The following is a 17629-nucleotide window of genomic DNA, read 5'->3' on the forward strand; positions in this document are numbered from 1 at the left end:
GTCAGCACGCGAGGCAAGTGCGCGTTCCTTTCCTAGTTTTTTGGGATTGTGGGGCTCCCATCCCTCCTCCCTCCTCCCGCAGCCCTGGGTGGTATAGTCCTTAGAAGTGGGCAGCGATCCTGAAAATGTCCCTCCTGATGGCAGTGGAAGCACCGGCGTGTGGATGGAAGTCGCTTCGGAGCTGAGTTCCTTGGAGGAGCAACAGCAGATGCGACCAGCTTGTCTTTAGGTCTCTTTGGGGCTTCCTCCTCTATCAGGTGTGATTTCAGGGTGCACTCCTCGATGATCTGGTCGAGGGTCGGCGCTGGTGAGGCCGGCAGCGACAGGATGATTCTTTTGCACATGGTGTTGGCGTTCATGTGCACCACTTCTAGGACTAGTCCGTCTCGGTGTTCAGGTCTCTCCACCCGTCTCTCGACTGCCGCCCGGACCCGGTCTACGAAATCTACAAAAGGCTCTGCGACACCTTGTTTAATCGCTGTATAGGGAACCATCGGGTCCTTGGTGGGCATGCCCAGGAACGCACGCTCTGCTGCACCCCTGGACATGTCCAGCACGGCCGTTGGAATTCCCCGAGCTTGAAGTTGCCCTTCACTCCATTCTCCTTCACCCACAAGATGGTCCAAAGTGATCGGTTCTTCCGCGAAATCCAGGCTGTAAGGCCCTTCTAGGATTTCGGGAAGCAGGTCTGCTGCCAGTTTCTTCCACCTCCTCTCCCACAGGCTGTATTCTGATGGGAGAAGCAGGCAGCTAAACAGACACTTAAGGTCTGCTGGCACTACGGTTCTAGACGTTAAAGTCGCTTTTAAAATGCCTTTAAAAAAGGGGCTTTTTTGTCCAAAATCGCGTGATGTTTTGCAGACCTCTTTTATGGATTCATAGGGAAGGGGTGTCCATGTAGGGTTTTCCCCTCCCCTGGCGTAGGAGGCTGGAGTGCGGAGCGACTGCTCGACTTCATAGATTGGGCCCCGTCCCCTCCCCTCTCCCCTACTTCCCCCTCCCCCCCTGGGTATCCGAGGAGCGGGAGGACGTGGGGGCGCGGTACGTGGGACAGGGCAGGGAGAATCTTCTCCCTGGGACAGCGGGGCGGAGGTGACAGAGCCCTCCCTGTTGGGGGAGGGTGGGGCTGATGTTGCGGCAGGCAGGACATGGAAGAAGGGAACGCCCACCCGAGGGGGAACAGGGGGAGGGGTGGCAACCCGATGCCTGGAGTGGGCGGTGCCCACACCCACAGGGAAGCCGGAGGGGGTGGGGTCAAAGGTGGGGATACAGGGAACAAAGGAGACAAAGGGATTATGGGGAGAAGAAGCCTCTCCACGTGGCCGCCCTCCATCTTGGGAAGACAGAGGCCCTAGCCACGTGGCTGCGGCTTCCTCAGGGGGACAAAGAAAGGGATTCAGGGGAGCAGAGCAGCGCGGGGTAGCGCCAGAACTAGGATTTCTAACTGGGAAAAAGGGATTGGAAAAGGGGTTTGGGGTTAGTTCCTCAGCAGAGTAGCTAATTCCACCAAGGCGGGGGTGCCGGGACGGCTCGGGGGAGCCAGGAGCACGGTCCACGTCTGTGGAGCTGCCCTGCGCCTCAGAGCGGCGGAGTACTCCCCTCTGCCTACCCAGTTTGGGGGAAAAAGGGGTAGGAGAGGATGGGGAAATGGATTCGGGGGAAACAAGAGTTTTGCCCGATGGCTCTTTCCTTTCCTTGGCCGCTTCTCGCGCGGACCCTGCTTTTACAGCCTCCGAGATTAGCAAATGGAGCTTTGGGAAACAATCTTTCACAGAGGGATCCTTGTCCATTCCCTCTGCTAACCTGGCTCCTACTTGCTCCCAGAACTCTGTTCTGTGAGCATCCTCCGCGGTTACACGTGGAAAAGAAAAGCAGAGCCATCGTACAAACTGCTTGACTGAATTTTTGGGGTAGGGATGTTTTACTGATAAAATCCCCTTAATTTGGGTATAGAATTCCCTTTGTTGGGCAGATAGTGTGGTCCCCATGCTATTTCTACCCAAAGCCTCACCCCTGGTGCAGAAAAGGCGAAAGAAAAAAAGCAAAAAACGCGAAAGACCCCGGCGGCCCGCCGCACACACTGCGCGCTGCGTGATCCGTACCCCTGGAAACGCGGCAGAGCCCACCCACGTGAAGTATCAGCCGGGTACCCCCCGCGGCTAATCACTCACCAAACCGGAATCTTCGCAAATAAAAGCTGCTACCAGGGTCTTCTTTCCCGGGAAGCGTCCGTTCTTCGGCTTTCCGTAGCCGTGAATGGTTGCGCTTCCAGTCCCACGCGGGAAAACACAGCGTGTTTTCCTGTGGGTGGCGGAGACGTCACTGACTTACTTCGGGGGGGCACTTGCTCCCGTTTTCAGCCCGGCACGGAGCACTTTTCCGTCGTGGACCGCGACCCTGCGGTGGCGGCGGCGGTTTTCCGCGCGGATCGCGCTCGCTCGTCTCGGCAGCGGCGCTCGCTGGTCGGCGGCGCGGCTTCGCGGCGGCGGCGCTCTCTCTGAGCGGCTCCCGGGTGCTCTGTGGTGACTCTCTGCCTGCTCCGCAGCTTTGCACTGGCCGTGGCCCCACGTTGGGCGCCACTCGCGGCTGCTCTTTTTACTTTGTCTGCCCCGGTCAGCTCCCGAATGCCCGGCTTGGGCTTCTCAGCTTTTCGTCGGGGCCGGGGCTCGCCGCAGTTTCCGGGCGCTTTCGCTGTCGCGCTCCGGGGTGGGCTGATGGCCGCGCTTTGCCGTCGGCGCGAGGGAAGAAACAAAGAGGCAGGGAATTCGTCCAAATCCGTCCGCGTGGCGGCTGGATGCTTTATTGGCTGCGAGAGCTGCGATGGAAAGGCTGCAGCCGATCCCAGCTTCGCACGGACGCAAATGGCCTCGAGCATGCCGAGGAGTGGGATCAAATAGGGAAGGGACAGGGCGGACGGGGAGTCCTCCCGCCCAATGGGTACAGACATCGCGGTGATGACGTGTACTACAGCGACCAATGGGAACACGGCAGGGGCGGACACGAGACTTTGGGGTGAGTGGCACCACGAGAACGGGAACACAGGCACGGAAACCACAGGAGTAGGGGAAAACCCGGGGGATGCACGAGGGTACAGAGAACTGGAAAACTAACAAAGGAAAAACCCATGTGAACCCAAACCTGGGATGCAACAAAAAACCACATCCACTGCATTCCCTTCATCTGCTGGGCAGGTGACCTTATTACAGGATACTAAATTATTTAAACTGGACTTTTTTAATGCATCTGCATTGACTATGACTGATGATTGCAGTGTTCTTTAAGTGTAGTGATAGGACAAGTCCTAAGTTTTAAATTAAAAGAGAGTAGATTTAGATTAGATATAAGGAATCAATTGTTCCGTCAGGGTGGTAAGGCACTGGCACGTTGTCCAGAGAAGCTTGTCCAAGATGCCCTATCCCTGGAAGTCTTCAAGGTCAGGTTGGACGGGGCTCTGAGCAACCTGCTCCAGTGAAAGGTGTCCCTGCCTATGGCAAGGGGCTTGGGTCTAGATGATCTTTAAGGTCTCTTCCAACCCAAACCATTCTGTGATTCTGCTGTATTGTAGGGCAACCTCCCCTTGTTTATTTTCTTTACCTCCCCATTAACTACTGGAATTAAATTTTCTGTATTTCTGGTAGAATTTTCTTTTACTATCTTGTTCATTGTAATTTCTTTGAAGCTTGCAGCCTTCTGACTTTATACACTCTTGCTATTATTTATGTGCTTTGAGTCAGAAAGTTTTATTCTCACTTTTTATATGATTCCCTATTTATTTTCAGATCTCAGTTTCTGGAACATTCTTCCCTGTTGCTCTTTCTCTGCTTTTCAAGCTGTTAATACATTTTCTAAGTCACAATGTTTTGCCTGACTTTACCCAATGGATGAGCAGTTCTCAGGTTTTTTTTCTGATGCAGTTCCCCAACTATATATTTATTTTCTTTCAGGGTTGTAACTTTATTGGCCATCATTGGGATGTTTTTGTAGAAAGTGTTCCCCCATTAGACTAGTCCTCTAGAGAAGACCCTGTCCTCATCTCTGTGTGATGAAGTTGAACACTACTGTCATTATTTTGCTTCCCTCTTCCTTCCTTATATCAGAATAACAGGCACCATCACTTAGAGGTAACCTTTAGCAAGTCACTAAAAAAAAATTAAAATAAAGATTGCAATATAGAAACCATAATTTTATTGGAAATGATTAATCAACATAACTGCAAGAAGTTTTAACACAGTGCTCCAATAGGCATATTTTACTGTTACAAAACTGCTCTCTGGTTGAAAGTCCCCCAACTGCAGCAGCTTGAAAGCTGCTTAACAGAATGTCAGTTAATGGCAGTTTTTCTTACATACTTTGTGCTAGCAAACCTGCTCACATGTGGCAAACTATTAGTTTGAATGAGGAAGTGGTAAACATGTACAAAATAAATCTTTCAGTAGCTATGGCAGGGGTTTTTTTTGTTATTGGCAGCCTTCATTTCGAAGGGAGTGACTTTTTCACTTCATGTCACTTTACCAGTAGGCTAAGTTTTGTCATCATCCACCTCCAAACCATTCGCCTCTTCCAGTAATTCATCCTGTAGCTCATAGTCTGAGGCTGATTCACTGTTATCGTCACAGTAAGCAGCTTTGTATCTGTCCAGTAAATGTTTCTGTGGTGTACTGTCATCATCGTCAGGAGGATTCTTTGCTTTTTTCTTTTTAATTTTCTTTTGAATCTTAGAAAGCTGCTGCTGATGCTTCTCTGTGCAGGCAATGTTTTCTATATGTCTTGACACTTTCATTTTTTTATAGTCCATTATCTGTTTATTCAGCAGTTCATGATCAACACCAAACAGATTAGGCCGCATGGGTGAATATGAAGATTGAGTTGTTGAAGGGAAGAGTTTACTGTGGTAAAGAAAACAAGTAATGGCTTGGGTTTTTTTTCCCCACATATATTTCTATTTTTGACAACTTGAGTAACACAGAAATAAATTGATCTTTTCAGTTTAACTTTATTAACGCCCTGTGTTTCCTATGTTACGAAGGAAGAGATACCACCATATCATGTGTCCAAGGACAGTTTGTGTCAACAGATTTAATGGGAGAAAGCCAATAAAACAACAACATGCCAGATGAAACTGTCTGTCTCTGGGAAAAAATGTACCTAGGTGAGCACTGTATCTGGGAGCCCCAAGGAACTCAAGACTTCTCCCAGCTCTTCCAAGAAGTGAGAAGCAGCAGCCTCTGCCTAAAACACAGAGCAATGTGACACTTTATGCTGGACTTGACTATTTCCCCAAGACACAGAGGAAGCTGTTAGGTGCCCTTTGGGGAATCTGTCACAGGAATGACTTCCCACAGGAAGCTACTTCTGATTCACACCTGATGGACCATCCTGTGAGATGCTGAGGCACAGAAGACATTTCTACCACAGACTACAGCACACAGGTACAAAGGCTGTTGGCTTTGAAACCATCCAATCCACAGAACCACTATTCCAATAGGTTGTGCAGCCCTGTCTCTCAGTGGTTAAAATTCCTTCACTGAAGATGTTAAATTAATTTAGGGAGATTTGTCAGTAAATTTGCAATCCATGTATCTTATATCAGAAAAAAGTGGACAAGTAGAACAGTACTGGTAAATGCCATTTTCATCCTCATGAGACAATTACCAGCAAAAAACAAATGTTACTGCTGCCGAGCATTTTTAAAATTTTGATTATCATCAACACATCAAGTCTTGAAATCTTAAAATTTCTACATATATTTCACTCATAAAAACTAAGATATTAATACCAGAACAAGTATCAGGTCTGCAAGTAACAATGTACACACCTAATTAAAATACACTTTCTCTTATGTCAAACAATACCCAATTTAAGTTGGCCAGCAAAGATGAAAATGGTCACTTGTACAATTCTGAACCAAAAAGACCCACCTTGAATCATTATGAGATGTTTCTTCTTCTGGAGATCCAAAATCAGCAATTGCCAGTAAGTCCTCGACCTGTAAACACATGAAGGCCACACATATTAAGGATCCTGTTTAAATCTTCTTTGTTCCCATCTACACAAGAAACAGACAAGTATCCAACAGCAAATATGATCTTTTCTATGTTTGGAATATGTAGCAAAACCACTTTAAAACAGCCTTTTCCTTCTTTTACATGGAATTGCTTATACTTCTTGCCTGGGATGTTTTTGTCAAATAGTGGATCCAGAGATTCCTACGAAATTTTTCGCCTTATGTGCATTATGAGCCCTTGGCTAGGGATTGTCTGACATATATATTTTTTGGTTTATTTCTTCTTACCTCAGTCTTGCAAATCCTTTTTCATAACATCTTTTTCATAACATCCTGGTATTTTTTTCACCTCTTCTCCCTTTCTGCAAGTTTGCATTTCTCTTATAGGCAACTATGGAGTTCCCAAATCCCTTTTAACATGGCATCTAACCAGTAAGTGCTACAAATTATTAATGCATTATAATATGCTGTGCTTACAGACTATATGTAATTGTAAAAATTTTCTCGTTTGAAATTTCATTTCAGCCTTTCTTTACATTTATTCCCTTCTAATTAATTGTATTATTCTAGGAGTTTAATTGGATACTTTTTCCCTTTACTTACAATACTTAAAAACCAAATTCAGTGTGTTATTTGAATCTGTGATTGACATAAATCTGATGAACTGTGAAATGGGAGAAAATGATTCATCTATCTGCTCCCCAGTGTCATTCCCTGACAGAAGTAATATAAAGAGGGTTTTTACTTGTTTTCTGTGAAGTGAAACTCAGAACTTTTCTGATCATAGAAAGTTCAAGAAATTCAATGCATTTCTAGAGAATCTGAAATTCTTTTTATCCCTTCCAGCTCTGCTCATGCACACTGCAGGAGCCCATAAGGGTCTAACAGTAATTGGCTGTAGCAGTAACACTATTATAAATAATAAGGCACTTCAGGACATAGAAGCATGAACCTGTTCTTTTCAACTTCTGTTCACATCAACAGCTTGAGGAGACATTTCTCATCAAATTCTATTCATTGACGTCATCTTTCTTTTCTGGAAATCTCACTATTTTAGAGATCTCGCTTCACAATCCCAGTGACAACAAATTCCTAGGAAACATCAGTATTCTTTTAATATGTCAACTAATTAAAACTATCACCACCTTGACAGAAAACATGAAATAATAAAGACAATTTTAAGTTAAAATTAAAATTTAAGTTAAAAAAAAAAAGTAGTATGAATAAGCCTATATCCCCTATGCAAAGATTTGTACTTCCCACAAACATTTTAAGAATTCACAGATGGAAAAAGATATGGGGAAAAATAACAATAAAAAAACCCCACTGGTTATTCAATTGAATCTTAAAAGCACATAACATTTAAAATGTGGAAAACAGCTCCTCCAACCTCATTTCCATAATCATTTGCACCAGGTAACCCTATATTATTCCTTAAAATGGTAATTTAATTCTTTAAAATTTCTTCACTGGTCTAATGATACTGCCTACAATTCTTCTACATATTATATAGGCATCAATCTTACTCAAGATTATTTGTTAAAATGATCTTTGCAACTATAAAGACTGATTTTTAAAGTAAATTGGTAGAGCAACTAAATTATCAGCTCTCTCTTAAGCCACTATATTTGTACATTGAGTCAAAGATTAGATTTACCTCTTTTACAGCTGCAGCTTCTTTGTCTTTTATAAATACTACTGGTGGTACATTTCCTACAATCTGCTGACTCTTCAGAAGATACCTGGCAAAAACAGAGCATTCACAGCATGAGTATCAGTAGATCATCTCCAGGACAAGTAAAAGATGTTAAATTAGACTGAGCAGTTCTGCACATTTACAGATATGGCTTGCAAAACTTTCAGTCTGATGAGGAGCTATTCAGGTTGATGCTAAGCAATATATATCACTGCAGAGCCCCAACTTTGAATGCATGGCATACCAAAACTACTGGCTGCAGGTCCAGCTGAGTATTGATGATAGTAGGTTTGTCTGTATCTGTATACATAGGGTGGCACAGGTCTTTCCCCACTTCATTTGGTAGCCTTATCCTTATCTCTGTAGGGATAAGAGCAGTGGGGGATACAGCCCTCAGAGCAGGGCAAGACAACTTATCCTACATGCTAGCTGCAGGAAGGATTGACAGGGGTGCCCGTCTCTTCTTCCCAGCCAGCAACTTTTCTTCTTTAAGAGTGGAAGCTGTGGAGTAGAAGAGAACATTGTGCTGGAGCAGGAATTACACAGCTTAGGGAAACAGGAAAAGGAAACGGCTTTACAAGTATGCTTCTACGCCACCTGCCACATGAGTGAAGTCCTGAACTTTCAACAGACTGGCTGGATAGAGGGAAGGCCAAGGAAAGGGGGGAGAGACAAAAATGTCAATGATACCGTGAAAATTCACTGGACTCTGTGTTGGAAAAATGGGGAAAAGCATCACAATACATGGTATAGCATTCTCAATTTGGGTTCTTTTTTGGTATCAGTACTGTGAAGAATTTCTGTAATAAGTCATCCCTTCTGAAGCCCAAATCATCCCTAGCAATCAGAACTTCTCAGTGAATCTGCAAGGAGATCCTTGCAGCTGTCAGTCCTGTGTCCAGCATCCTGTCCTGGACTACTGTCCCGCACAGCCTGTCCAGCCACTACCATCAGGACACTGGAGTGAGACCTCACCCACACTCCTCTTGCTTTCTGCTCGACCCACTCCTGTCCTGGGAAAGCACAGAAGCCAAAAAAGCCAGCTATGCTCCAACAAAACATCACACAGCTGGTCTGACACAGCCACCCTTCCCTGTGAGGCTCATCACAGGAGATGCTCTACTCCATGTATCTAAAAACCTAAAGCATCCCAATAGGTCAGGTCTAGACTGTCAGAAGTACTTAAGAAATGGTTCTGGATGTAGGAAGGGGTCTATCCCACAGTAGTACCGTATACGTGGAGCGCTCTTTCGCAGCACATTTTCAACGTAACTTTCCTTCTCCATAGTGGAAGCAGGATTCCAGTACACACGGCACGCTGAAAAGTTGGATGACAGGGACACCTATAGAAAAGGCAAATCTGTCTTTAAAATTATACATATATATACACACACACCTCATATACAACAAAGTCTGTGATGGATTGCAGAAAGCCTACTAGAAAATGTCTTTTGATAACAGAAGTGATGATATCAGACCAGAATCAGTTCATGAGTAAATCAGGATTGATGTACGCCCAGCCATGTCCCAGTGCAGCACAAACACTGTGCAGCTGTGAAATCTGTACTATATTGGGAAGAAGTCTGTTTCTTTCTCTCTCTCACATTTTAAGTTGTTTAATTTACAGCAATGCCTCCTGAAAGAACTGTCTTGCCCACACCAGCCAGCATTTTTACATGCAGACATATGATCTGAGACAAGCAATCCTCAAAGCCCTAGAGAGACAGAAATACTCTGTGAAGGATACTGTACATATGCAGCCAAAACACTCATCTTGCCCATGTAGTTTTGAACACTTTCCTGACAACAGAATGAATTCAGCTGGCAAAACATCTATTTTAGTCATGAATGACAACCCTTTTGTCATTGATGCAGCTTTGAGGTACCATTTTCCATGCTTCTAATATCAAAGCAAAGTCCACCAAGCTTTTAAACCAAACACTGGTATAATTTAATCTTTACAGAACAGCAAATGTAGAAGATAAAAACTGCAGACAACACACAAGAATGCAGAGACTGACTTAGTTCCCATATCAGAACTCAAACATCCCTTTCAAATCCACAATTTATGACACCACTAGATACAATTACGTACAAATCTCAATTCTTTCTCATATCTGGCTCGACAATGACATTTTCTTAGGCTTGCCCTTTTTTTTGAACTAATCTCATGCATCACTTTAGTCTTCTGCCAGTAACATTGCTGGGAGTGACACAAGCAGGTGACAACTGTCACACAGCTGCAAGAAGAACAGACTGTTGGAAAGATACACTTATGTTGGTAAAACCAAGCTCCTCCTCCTGAAAGGGCAAGACAAAGAGTTTATGTCTGAGTAGCAGGGAAAAAAAGTCATATCAGGAGAATCACCATTTAATTGGCCTGAGTTGCATTTGCATTAGAGTGGCAAAGGTCTCCTAAGCCAGGTACTACAGTGGCAAAGCGCTTGTGTGTACTCCAGTACCTGATCTTGCTGCACTCTGCCACATCAGAAGCAATGCAGTAAAATTCCTCTTGCACACATCACAACACCCAGGGGAGCTCCTTTGGCACATCCATGCCAACCTCACAACCTAAACAGAGTGGCTCAGCACAAGCTGTAGCTTTGGCACTTGCCTTGCAGATTTCCAGCTTGAGATCATAAAATTCTTGACTGACTTCACAGGTAGTTGCCATCTCTAACATCGCTTTATGAATAAGACCATTCAAGACTCTGCAGCGCACGTTGTCTTCTTTCCTTGTTTTTGTAAGCTCATTTTTCATTAAAAAGTCCAACTTGGTTGTTTTATACAACTATAAAAAGAAACAACACATTAAACAGTAGTTACACACACTTGTATATATAATTTCATGCACTTTACTAAGTGCATTCTTATTTCATTATTGCAGCTGTGATGGCTTTATATAGGTCCTATGTATCAAGTGTTTCATTAAGGAATATTTCTGTTCACAATGTCTTTGACATTCTTGTACTACAGTCAAAGTTTCTAAAGTTCTTTTTGTATTTTGTAGCAAGTTATGAAGCTCCATAGATCCGCTTTCTCAAATACAGCATGCACTGACTGAAAAGCTTTGCTTGTTTGAAAAAACAAACATTAAAAATTTTTCATTAAACTAAGCTCATAGAAATTTTAATCTGGATCAGTACTCAGGAGTGTGCAAGAGAGCATTGATGCTGGCAAGGATGAAAGATCAGTACAGAAGAGGAAACAGCCATGGGAAGCGAAATGGCAATCCTGTCACGGTCAGACTGGAGCCCTACTGTATGTTCACAACATCCTGCTATTTCTCCATCAGAAAATGCTTCAAAGTTAGAATCAATGGCAGAAGCACAAGTCTGTTCCTCCTGGCACAAGTAAACATATTACATTCAGAGCTTGCACTTACCGTTTGTGATCCCAGGGTAGGGCTGTCATACCAGAACTTCTTTCTTTTGGGAAAAGGAAAGGAAATTAGACTTATCTTTCAGTAGCTCAGAGAAATAAGGATTCCCTGTGTAATTAATATTCCATCTGCCTGAAAGGACACCACAACACCCAGGTTTTCATGCAAGTACCTCTCCTCACAGCTAAGGGTGCAGGGAACAATGTTTCCCATCCACAGATGAAGCTGCACATAGATGGAAAAGGGGTGGAAAAGAATAGCTCTCAGATTTCTTTAGATTCACAGAATCATTAAGGTTTAAAAATAGGGCTAACATCAATTCCCACTGTTAACCCAGCACTGCCAATTCCAGCACTAAACCATGTCTCTAAGCACCACTTCTATACATTTTCTAAACACTTCCAGAGTCAGTGATGACACCACTTTCCTGGGGATCCTTTTCTATTGCCTGACCATTCTTCCCTGTTAGTGAAGAAATTTCTCCCAATATACAATCGAAATGTCTCTTAGTGAAACTTGAGGCCATTTCCTCTTGTCCTGTCACTTGTTTCCTGGGAGAAGAGAGCGACCCCCACCTGGCTACACCCTCCTTTCAGGCAGTTGTAGAGAGTGATAAGGTCTCCCCCACGAGTCTCTTTTTCTCCAGACTGAACACCCCCAGCTCCCTCAGCTGGTCCTCACAGGACTTGTGCTCCAGACCCTTCGCTGCTGCCCTTCACTGGACATGCTCCAGCACCTCAATGTCTTTCCGGTACAGAGGAAAAACACAGCTACTCGAGGTGTGGCCTCACCGAGGCCAGAGCACAGAGGGACAATCAGGGATCCGGTCCTGCAGGACACACTATTGCTGACAGAGGCCAGGGCCATTGGCCTTCTTGGCCACCTGGGCACACGTTCAGCCGCTGCCGACCAGCTCAGATCGGCGCCTCGGGTCGGTGCCTCAATCTCCTCCGCGGGAGCCGCGGGAGCGCCCGAGCCCCACAGCCCCCCTTACTCCCCTTGCCCCAGCGCCCACAACCCACCCCAGCACTCCGGGATGCCCCCGCTCCCGTCGGCCCCGCACCTACTTATTCTTGCGGAGCATTTTCCGCAGCAGGTTCCTGGGGCCGCCCAGCCCTGCGGAGCTGCGCAGGGCCCGGCACCACCGCGGCACCGCGGCCACGCGGGCGCCCCACATTGCTGCCCTGGCCCGCCGGCCCGGCCCGGCCCGACCCGACCCGACCCGACCCGGGGGACTCCCACCTCAGCTCCGGCTGCGGCTCCCCCTGTCGGCACGGAGGACCGGGCCGGCGGCTGGGGGTATCCCGGCCTGTCCCGGCGAGGGAAGGAAGGAGAGAGGGAAGGAGGGAGAGAGGCCGACCCGCCCTCAGGCTGGGCAGGGCTCGCACACACTCAAGACCCTGGCGCTCCGGCCGCGGCGGGATGCACGCACCCAAGGGTCGGGACTGCTGCTGGAGCAGCGGCCGGAGCCGCTCCGACACACCGGCTGAGCTTGCGGCTGTGCCGGGCGGTCCCTCTTAAAACACGATTTACATGTCCTTCAATTCGCTGCTGCATCGGCGGACAGCTGTAAGGGGATGCGAGGAAAGTAAATGACACTGAAGCAAGACTCTGTGCTCTGGAGTTTTTCCATTGAAGATCAAGACAAAACACTGCAGTTTTCCACACAGAACCACTGCTGGGTATTTAAATAAATTGAACCTGTGCTTTATATATTTTATCTGCATAACACAAAATTACACGAAATAATTAGAGGAAAAGTGATCAAATTACTGTTTCTGCAATAATGGCATTAATCCTAAATGCAAGCTGCTTCAGGGCAGCACCTCACGAGGGATAAGAAGACCCACCAGGCCTACCTCTATGCTTTCTGCCATTTCCTCCATCATAACCCAGTGTGTCTTCTTGGTGGCACTTCCAGTGTGAGGGGTTATTATAACATTCTTCAGCTTTAACAAGGGGTGATCCCTGGGAGAGGAAAAGAAATGCTGAACTAGTCACTCACAGCACATTCATCAGTATTTCATCAGTATTGCAGGCCACCAGGGAAAATAGTAATTAAAAATAAAACAAAACCTAATTGCATGACCCACATATATTCAGAGGAGTTTAAAGTGCTGCCTAGCTTGGTTTTATATAAAACCCCTAGCTTGGGGTTTTACGCAACAAGTCCTCCAAATGAGTGAGTGTGAATTTTATTTGGAACAGGATCAGGGACATGATTTCAGCAGGACTAGTGCACATACTTCATGTGCTCCTACTAACAAAATTATGCAACTTCTCGCATGCTCACACATAAACCCTAGTTTGAACATCATACATCCACCCTTTTATTTTTAACTTAAATACATGTCCTACCTTGGCAAAGGTTCAGGATATGTCACATCCAGAGCAGCTGCCTTAATAACTTTGTTTTGAAGGGCTTCCACCAAAGCATCCTGATCCATTACCAGACCTGGGTTACAGTAAAGAAGGATATGTTTATTTTCATGTTCCTTACTGTCCTCTCAGTATTCTTTTGGGCACAGTGGTCAGCCAAACAGCAGGGCAGGCTGTCACAGTGCAGAAGCAGCAGTGGGGCATGGTAGAGTGGGAGTGGGAAGCCTGGGTATGTGCATCAGGGAACTAGCAGCATGAAACAGAGCACCAGGCATCAGAGTAGACTGTGCCACCCTAATGTGTATTAGCAACAACAGTGCATTAAATAAATAAAAGGCAATATATAAATACACATGGGCTTTTAACACTCCAAGGTCACTAACATTGTAAAGACCTACTTTCTCATTATTATAGGAACAGTTAAATATTTTACTGAGATATGACCATGGGTATCTAAATAAACTAATAATCAGAAAATTTATGGAAAAATTCAGAGGGACAGACTATATTAGAGGTTTTCCCAGGACTTGTCATGCCACCAAACTTTAATGCAGTTTTGTTTATTCTGCACCTTACCTCTGCTGATATTAATAAGAATAGCAGTGGGTTTCATCAGCTCCAGCTCCCTCTTCCCAATCAGTTTGTGTGTCTGTGGAGTTAGGTTCACAGCCAATAACACAAAATCCAACTGCTGGAGCAAATCCTCTATCTTTTTACAGTAAAAAGCTCCAACAGCACTTTCTTCTTCCTTTTTTCTGAAGGGAAAATCCCAAAATTAAACTGCAGTAGCAAGAAACGAGGGAAATATCAAATCACCAGTAGAGAAAATATGTTTCTTTATTGTTTTCTTTGCTGTGTGGTGCAAAGCAGTTAGCTGTTTGTCTGAAACTCGGTAAAAATCAAGCTATTTCCCACAATACCAAGTGAACTGTACACAAATGTGCAGTACTGTGGGAATGGAAAGTAAGAAATTAATATCACATAAATGCACTGAATAAATGATAAACCAAATGCATTTGTGTCACAATTTCTGCTAATAATGGGGATTCTTTTCCTACCCAAATGCAAGACTGATGTCTTGTGAAAATTAAGTAATTCAAGTAAGTCATGTGAAAATTACTGAGGAAACACACAAGACAGGGCAGGGATTAAATATTCCCAAATCTATGTCAGCAACAGCCTGATTGTGCTGTGCATCAGTGCTGATTCACTGAAACCACATGCTGCAGGAGCTGCTGGCACACTTGATCTGTATCAGGACGAGGTTGGATGGCTCTCATCAAATTCCCACAAAAGAAAAGAATAGAATGGGCCTAATGGGAGCACAGGGGCACAGGGCACATACACCTCATCTAGAAGACAGCAAACAGACTGCCAAGTCTGGCCCTTTATTGTCATGTGACTTTGGAAGGGTGAGATACCTCTGCCTGAATCCTTGCCTCACCTAAACCACAGGACTTAAGTCCCAGTTTTCTCCTTTCCAGTCCATTGCAATATCACCACCATGGCAGGAAGAAGTCACCAGCCCCAACTAATGGGGAGAACAGTGAGGTATATCTCTTCCATTCCTTCCTTACTTTTCTTTCTGTATAAACTGGGAAATTAATTATCATATTGGAAAAAGTGTATGTTCTTTTCCACTTAAAATAAAGAGCACTGTAAAAAGTAAAAGCACAGTGAAAAGTACAAATAATAGATAAAAGCGTGACAAAATAGGGTGCCTTGGAACTGCAACAAGCTTTACCTCTGATTTCTGTTCTGGTACAAAATCTTCATTTCAAAGGCTTTGGCTCTTTCAGCCACTTTGTAACCAATTTTGCCCATTCCCAGGATCCCCAGTGTTGCTCCAGAAACCTCAACCCCCAGCCAGTCAGCAGGGAAATACTCTGTGTCAGGGGAGACTGCCATCTCATGGCCTTGGAAGAGCAGAAGAAGAATTATGTAATCTAAGGGATATGCCAGCATCTGGTTACTTCCCCCCCACACTTTTTATCATAGGACTAGGCAGAAGCACAGGAGCAGTAATGTATTGTCATTGTGTTTCTGGACAAGAAGTGAGTAACGCTGCACTGTACACAGGACTGCCAACACTGATTTCTTACTCAGGAGAGAAACATACCCAGCCTCTCTTTGGCAAGAAAGGAAGCAAGGAAGGTAAGGCCAAAGCAGCAGTAAGGCCATCTGGTTCCCAGCCTCCTTGCAGAAAGTAAAACAGAGCATGGTGAACAGATTTCTGAACAGCTTGTTCATAATGACTCAGATACATGGTAGCTTGGCAAAGACAGGCTTCAAACCTCCTTGAAAATATATTCTTTTAATCCCCTTGTATTACAACTTGAAAAGCAAGACTGCAATGAACAAGTACAATGAATAAGTGGCTGTGGGCTGAGGGAGAAGAGCCCTGAATTTACAGCTGTCCAAAGAAGGAACAACTCTACCTTGCCAATATGCCAGTTTGGAAATAGGATGCCAATTATTGTCAACAAGACAGATCTGTCTTAACTTCTTCCTTTCCCCAATTTCCCATATTTCTAGTGTTAGGCTTACTTTTGCATCAGCATACATATTCTGCATGTTTTGAAATAATCTTTTCTATGAAAAGACTAAGACCATTTAAGTTATTACCTTCCACAAGTCTCCTGGAAGATGCCAGCAACAAAGCCATCCCCATGCCTGCAGTGTCAGTGGAAACAATAAATGGAGTATTGGACACCTTCACACCATAGCTGGAAAGGAGTTTCAGGTCCAAGTGATCTATTCCCACTCCAGCACTTGCAACTACGTTCAAGTTAGGCAAGCTCTGGAGCAGCTCTTCATTAATAGCTGGTTTGTGATACCACATATAGATCGCCCTGATCTTTTTGCTGAGAAATGTCTTGTTTTCAGGATATTCTTTCATGGTGATGAGATGAAAACGTTTCTTCAGAAATCTGAGATGGTCTTCATGTACTCCAAGTCTCCCTCCTATAGAGTCAACTAGCACATAAGGCAGTTCCTGACCCTCCATGTCCTACAAAAGCAAAGAGAACCAAAAGGACATGATCTGAAGTGATCCATTATACCTTTTTTCCTAAAAACTAGGAATTGATTGGCTCAATTATATGCTGTTTTCCCACTTGATGAAGGATTTGGCTAAAGATAACTACTCCTGCATGCAGAAGTCTTTTGGCTTCTCCCTATGTTATTCAGAAGGATGTTCAATTTCTATATAATCTTGTTAATAAGAAAACATTTCTGGCATACTAAGTATGGTAACACTTAAACAAATGAGCAACTAGTTGTTACTCCTGTTCAATGTTCCGTATTTAAAGCCAAAGTCTTGATAATTTAAGAATGTGGCCATGTGAGTGGAAAGATATTTTTTAGTCTGCAAGTTCTGCCACTTCTGCAATTATATTAAGCAATTATCATTGATGAGATTATCTCAGTAAAAATCTCATTTAATGTAACAGAGTTATAAATTGTCAACTATGAACTTTGGAGTTACCCATGAACATAAGTTTACCCTTTCTTTCTTCTGTCTCCTTCAGTGCTTTGCCAGCTCTCCACTCTGCTGACTCTGCAAAGAGCCAAGGCTGTGATCTCGGGTTAAAGCCGAGACCCCCTCACGCCGCCCCTTTAGTCCGAGGCAATGCTCCCGCATCGCTCCGGCACCGCCGGGCCGGCTCCCCCTTCTGTGCCCCGACCACTCGTCGGCCGGAGCGCGGTGTCCCGGGAAGTTCTCCCTGCCCAGGGCGGGCTGAGCGTTTTCCGCTGTCCCGGCGGGCCTAGGGCTGGGACTAAAGATAGGAGGGAGCTGGAGCGGCGGCCGCAGGCTCTGTCCAGCCCTGAAGAACAGCTGGGAACGGGCGAGATTCCTCCCGCTCCCAGCCCGGGCGGAGCGCGCAGGACCACGGGAGCCCCTGTGCCCCGCACGCCCGGTGCTACCCCCGGAGCCGCTGCCGCCCGTGGGGCTCGGAGCCCTGTCCCCACCCAGCAGAGGTGGTCCCGGCGCCCCGCAGGGGTCCCGCGGTGCCGCTCGCACTCACCCCGCCGGCCGTGCCCGCCGCCCCGGCCGCCCCAGTCGCAACGCAGGGGCGGAGCGGGAGCGGCCGCCGAGGCGGGCACTGCCTGGCCGCCCGCACTCCGCAGGGACAGCCTACGGGGCCAGTGGGGAGGAGAGGCGGTG

At 45.7% G+C, this 17629-nt stretch overlaps 2 protein-coding genes across 3 annotated transcripts; both read right to left on the reverse strand.

Moving 5' to 3' along the window:
- Positions 1 to 4237: 4237 nt before the first annotated feature.
- On the reverse strand, positions 4238 to 12309 carry RBFA (ribosome binding factor A). The gene is made up of 7 exons (XM_068200645.1): positions 12150 to 12309; positions 11086 to 11128; positions 10315 to 10491; positions 8931 to 9043; positions 7662 to 7746; positions 5919 to 5986; positions 4238 to 4886 (listed from the first exon to the last, which is right to left on the reverse strand). Exons 1-7 carry the CDS (start codon positions 12257 to 12259, stop codon positions 4520 to 4522), a joined length of 963 nt encoding a protein of 320 aa, XP_068056746.1. The 5' UTR covers positions 12260 to 12309; the 3' UTR covers positions 4238 to 4519.
- Positions 12310 to 12773: 464 nt separating this feature from the next.
- On the reverse strand, positions 12774 to 17124 carry LOC137479923 (probable 2-ketogluconate reductase). Of its 2 annotated transcripts, none has more exons than XM_068200664.1 (6): positions 16949 to 17124; positions 16087 to 16471; positions 15206 to 15377; positions 14038 to 14216; positions 13441 to 13537; positions 12774 to 13050 (listed from the first exon to the last, which is right to left on the reverse strand). In XM_068200664.1, exons 2-6 carry the CDS (start codon positions 16466 to 16468, stop codon positions 12897 to 12899), a joined length of 984 nt encoding a protein of 327 aa, XP_068056765.1. In that variant the 5' UTR covers positions 16469 to 16471; positions 16949 to 17124; the 3' UTR covers positions 12774 to 12896. The 2 variants fall into 2 exon arrangements, with proteins under 2 accessions (XP_068056765.1, XP_068056762.1); XM_068200661.1 differs by having other exon boundaries at positions 16967 to 17122.
- Positions 17125 to 17629: the final 505 nt, after the last annotated feature.

The sequence above is a fragment of the Anomalospiza imberbis genome, chromosome 1 (genome assembly GCF_031753505.1).
Source record: "Anomalospiza imberbis isolate Cuckoo-Finch-1a 21T00152 chromosome 1, ASM3175350v1, whole genome shotgun sequence".
Classification (NCBI taxonomy): Eukaryota; Metazoa; Chordata; class Aves; order Passeriformes; family Viduidae; genus Anomalospiza; species Anomalospiza imberbis.

What these genes read in the sequence shown, in the direction of transcription:
- RBFA (XM_068200645.1), bottom strand. Translation starts at nt 12,259, where the DNA reads ATGTGGGGCGCCCGCGTGGCCGCGGTGCCGCGGTGGTGCCGGGCCCTG. An exon ending in AAGAGCGCTCCACGTATACG is followed by an intron (nt 7,747 to 8,930) that starts GTACTACTGTGG and finishes TGTTTTTGCCAG; the next exon opens with GTATCTTCTGAAGAGTCAGC. An exon ending in ACATCTCATAATGATTCAAG is followed by an intron (nt 4,887 to 5,918) that starts GTGGGTCTTTTT and finishes TCTTTACCACAG; the next exon opens with TAAACTCTTCCCTTCAACAA.
- LOC137479923 (XM_068200664.1), bottom strand. Translation starts at nt 16,468, where the DNA reads ATGGAGGGTCAGGAACTGCCTTATGTGCTAGTTGACTCTATAGGAGGG. An exon ending in TACCAGAACAGAAATCAGAG is followed by an intron (nt 14,217 to 15,205) that starts GTAAAGCTTGTT and finishes TTTTCCCTTCAG; the next exon opens with AAAAAAGGAAGAAGAAAGTG. An exon ending in TCTTATTAATATCAGCAGAG is followed by an intron (nt 13,538 to 14,037) that starts GTAAGGTGCAGA and finishes ACTGTAACCCAG; the next exon opens with GTCTGGTAATGGATCAGGAT.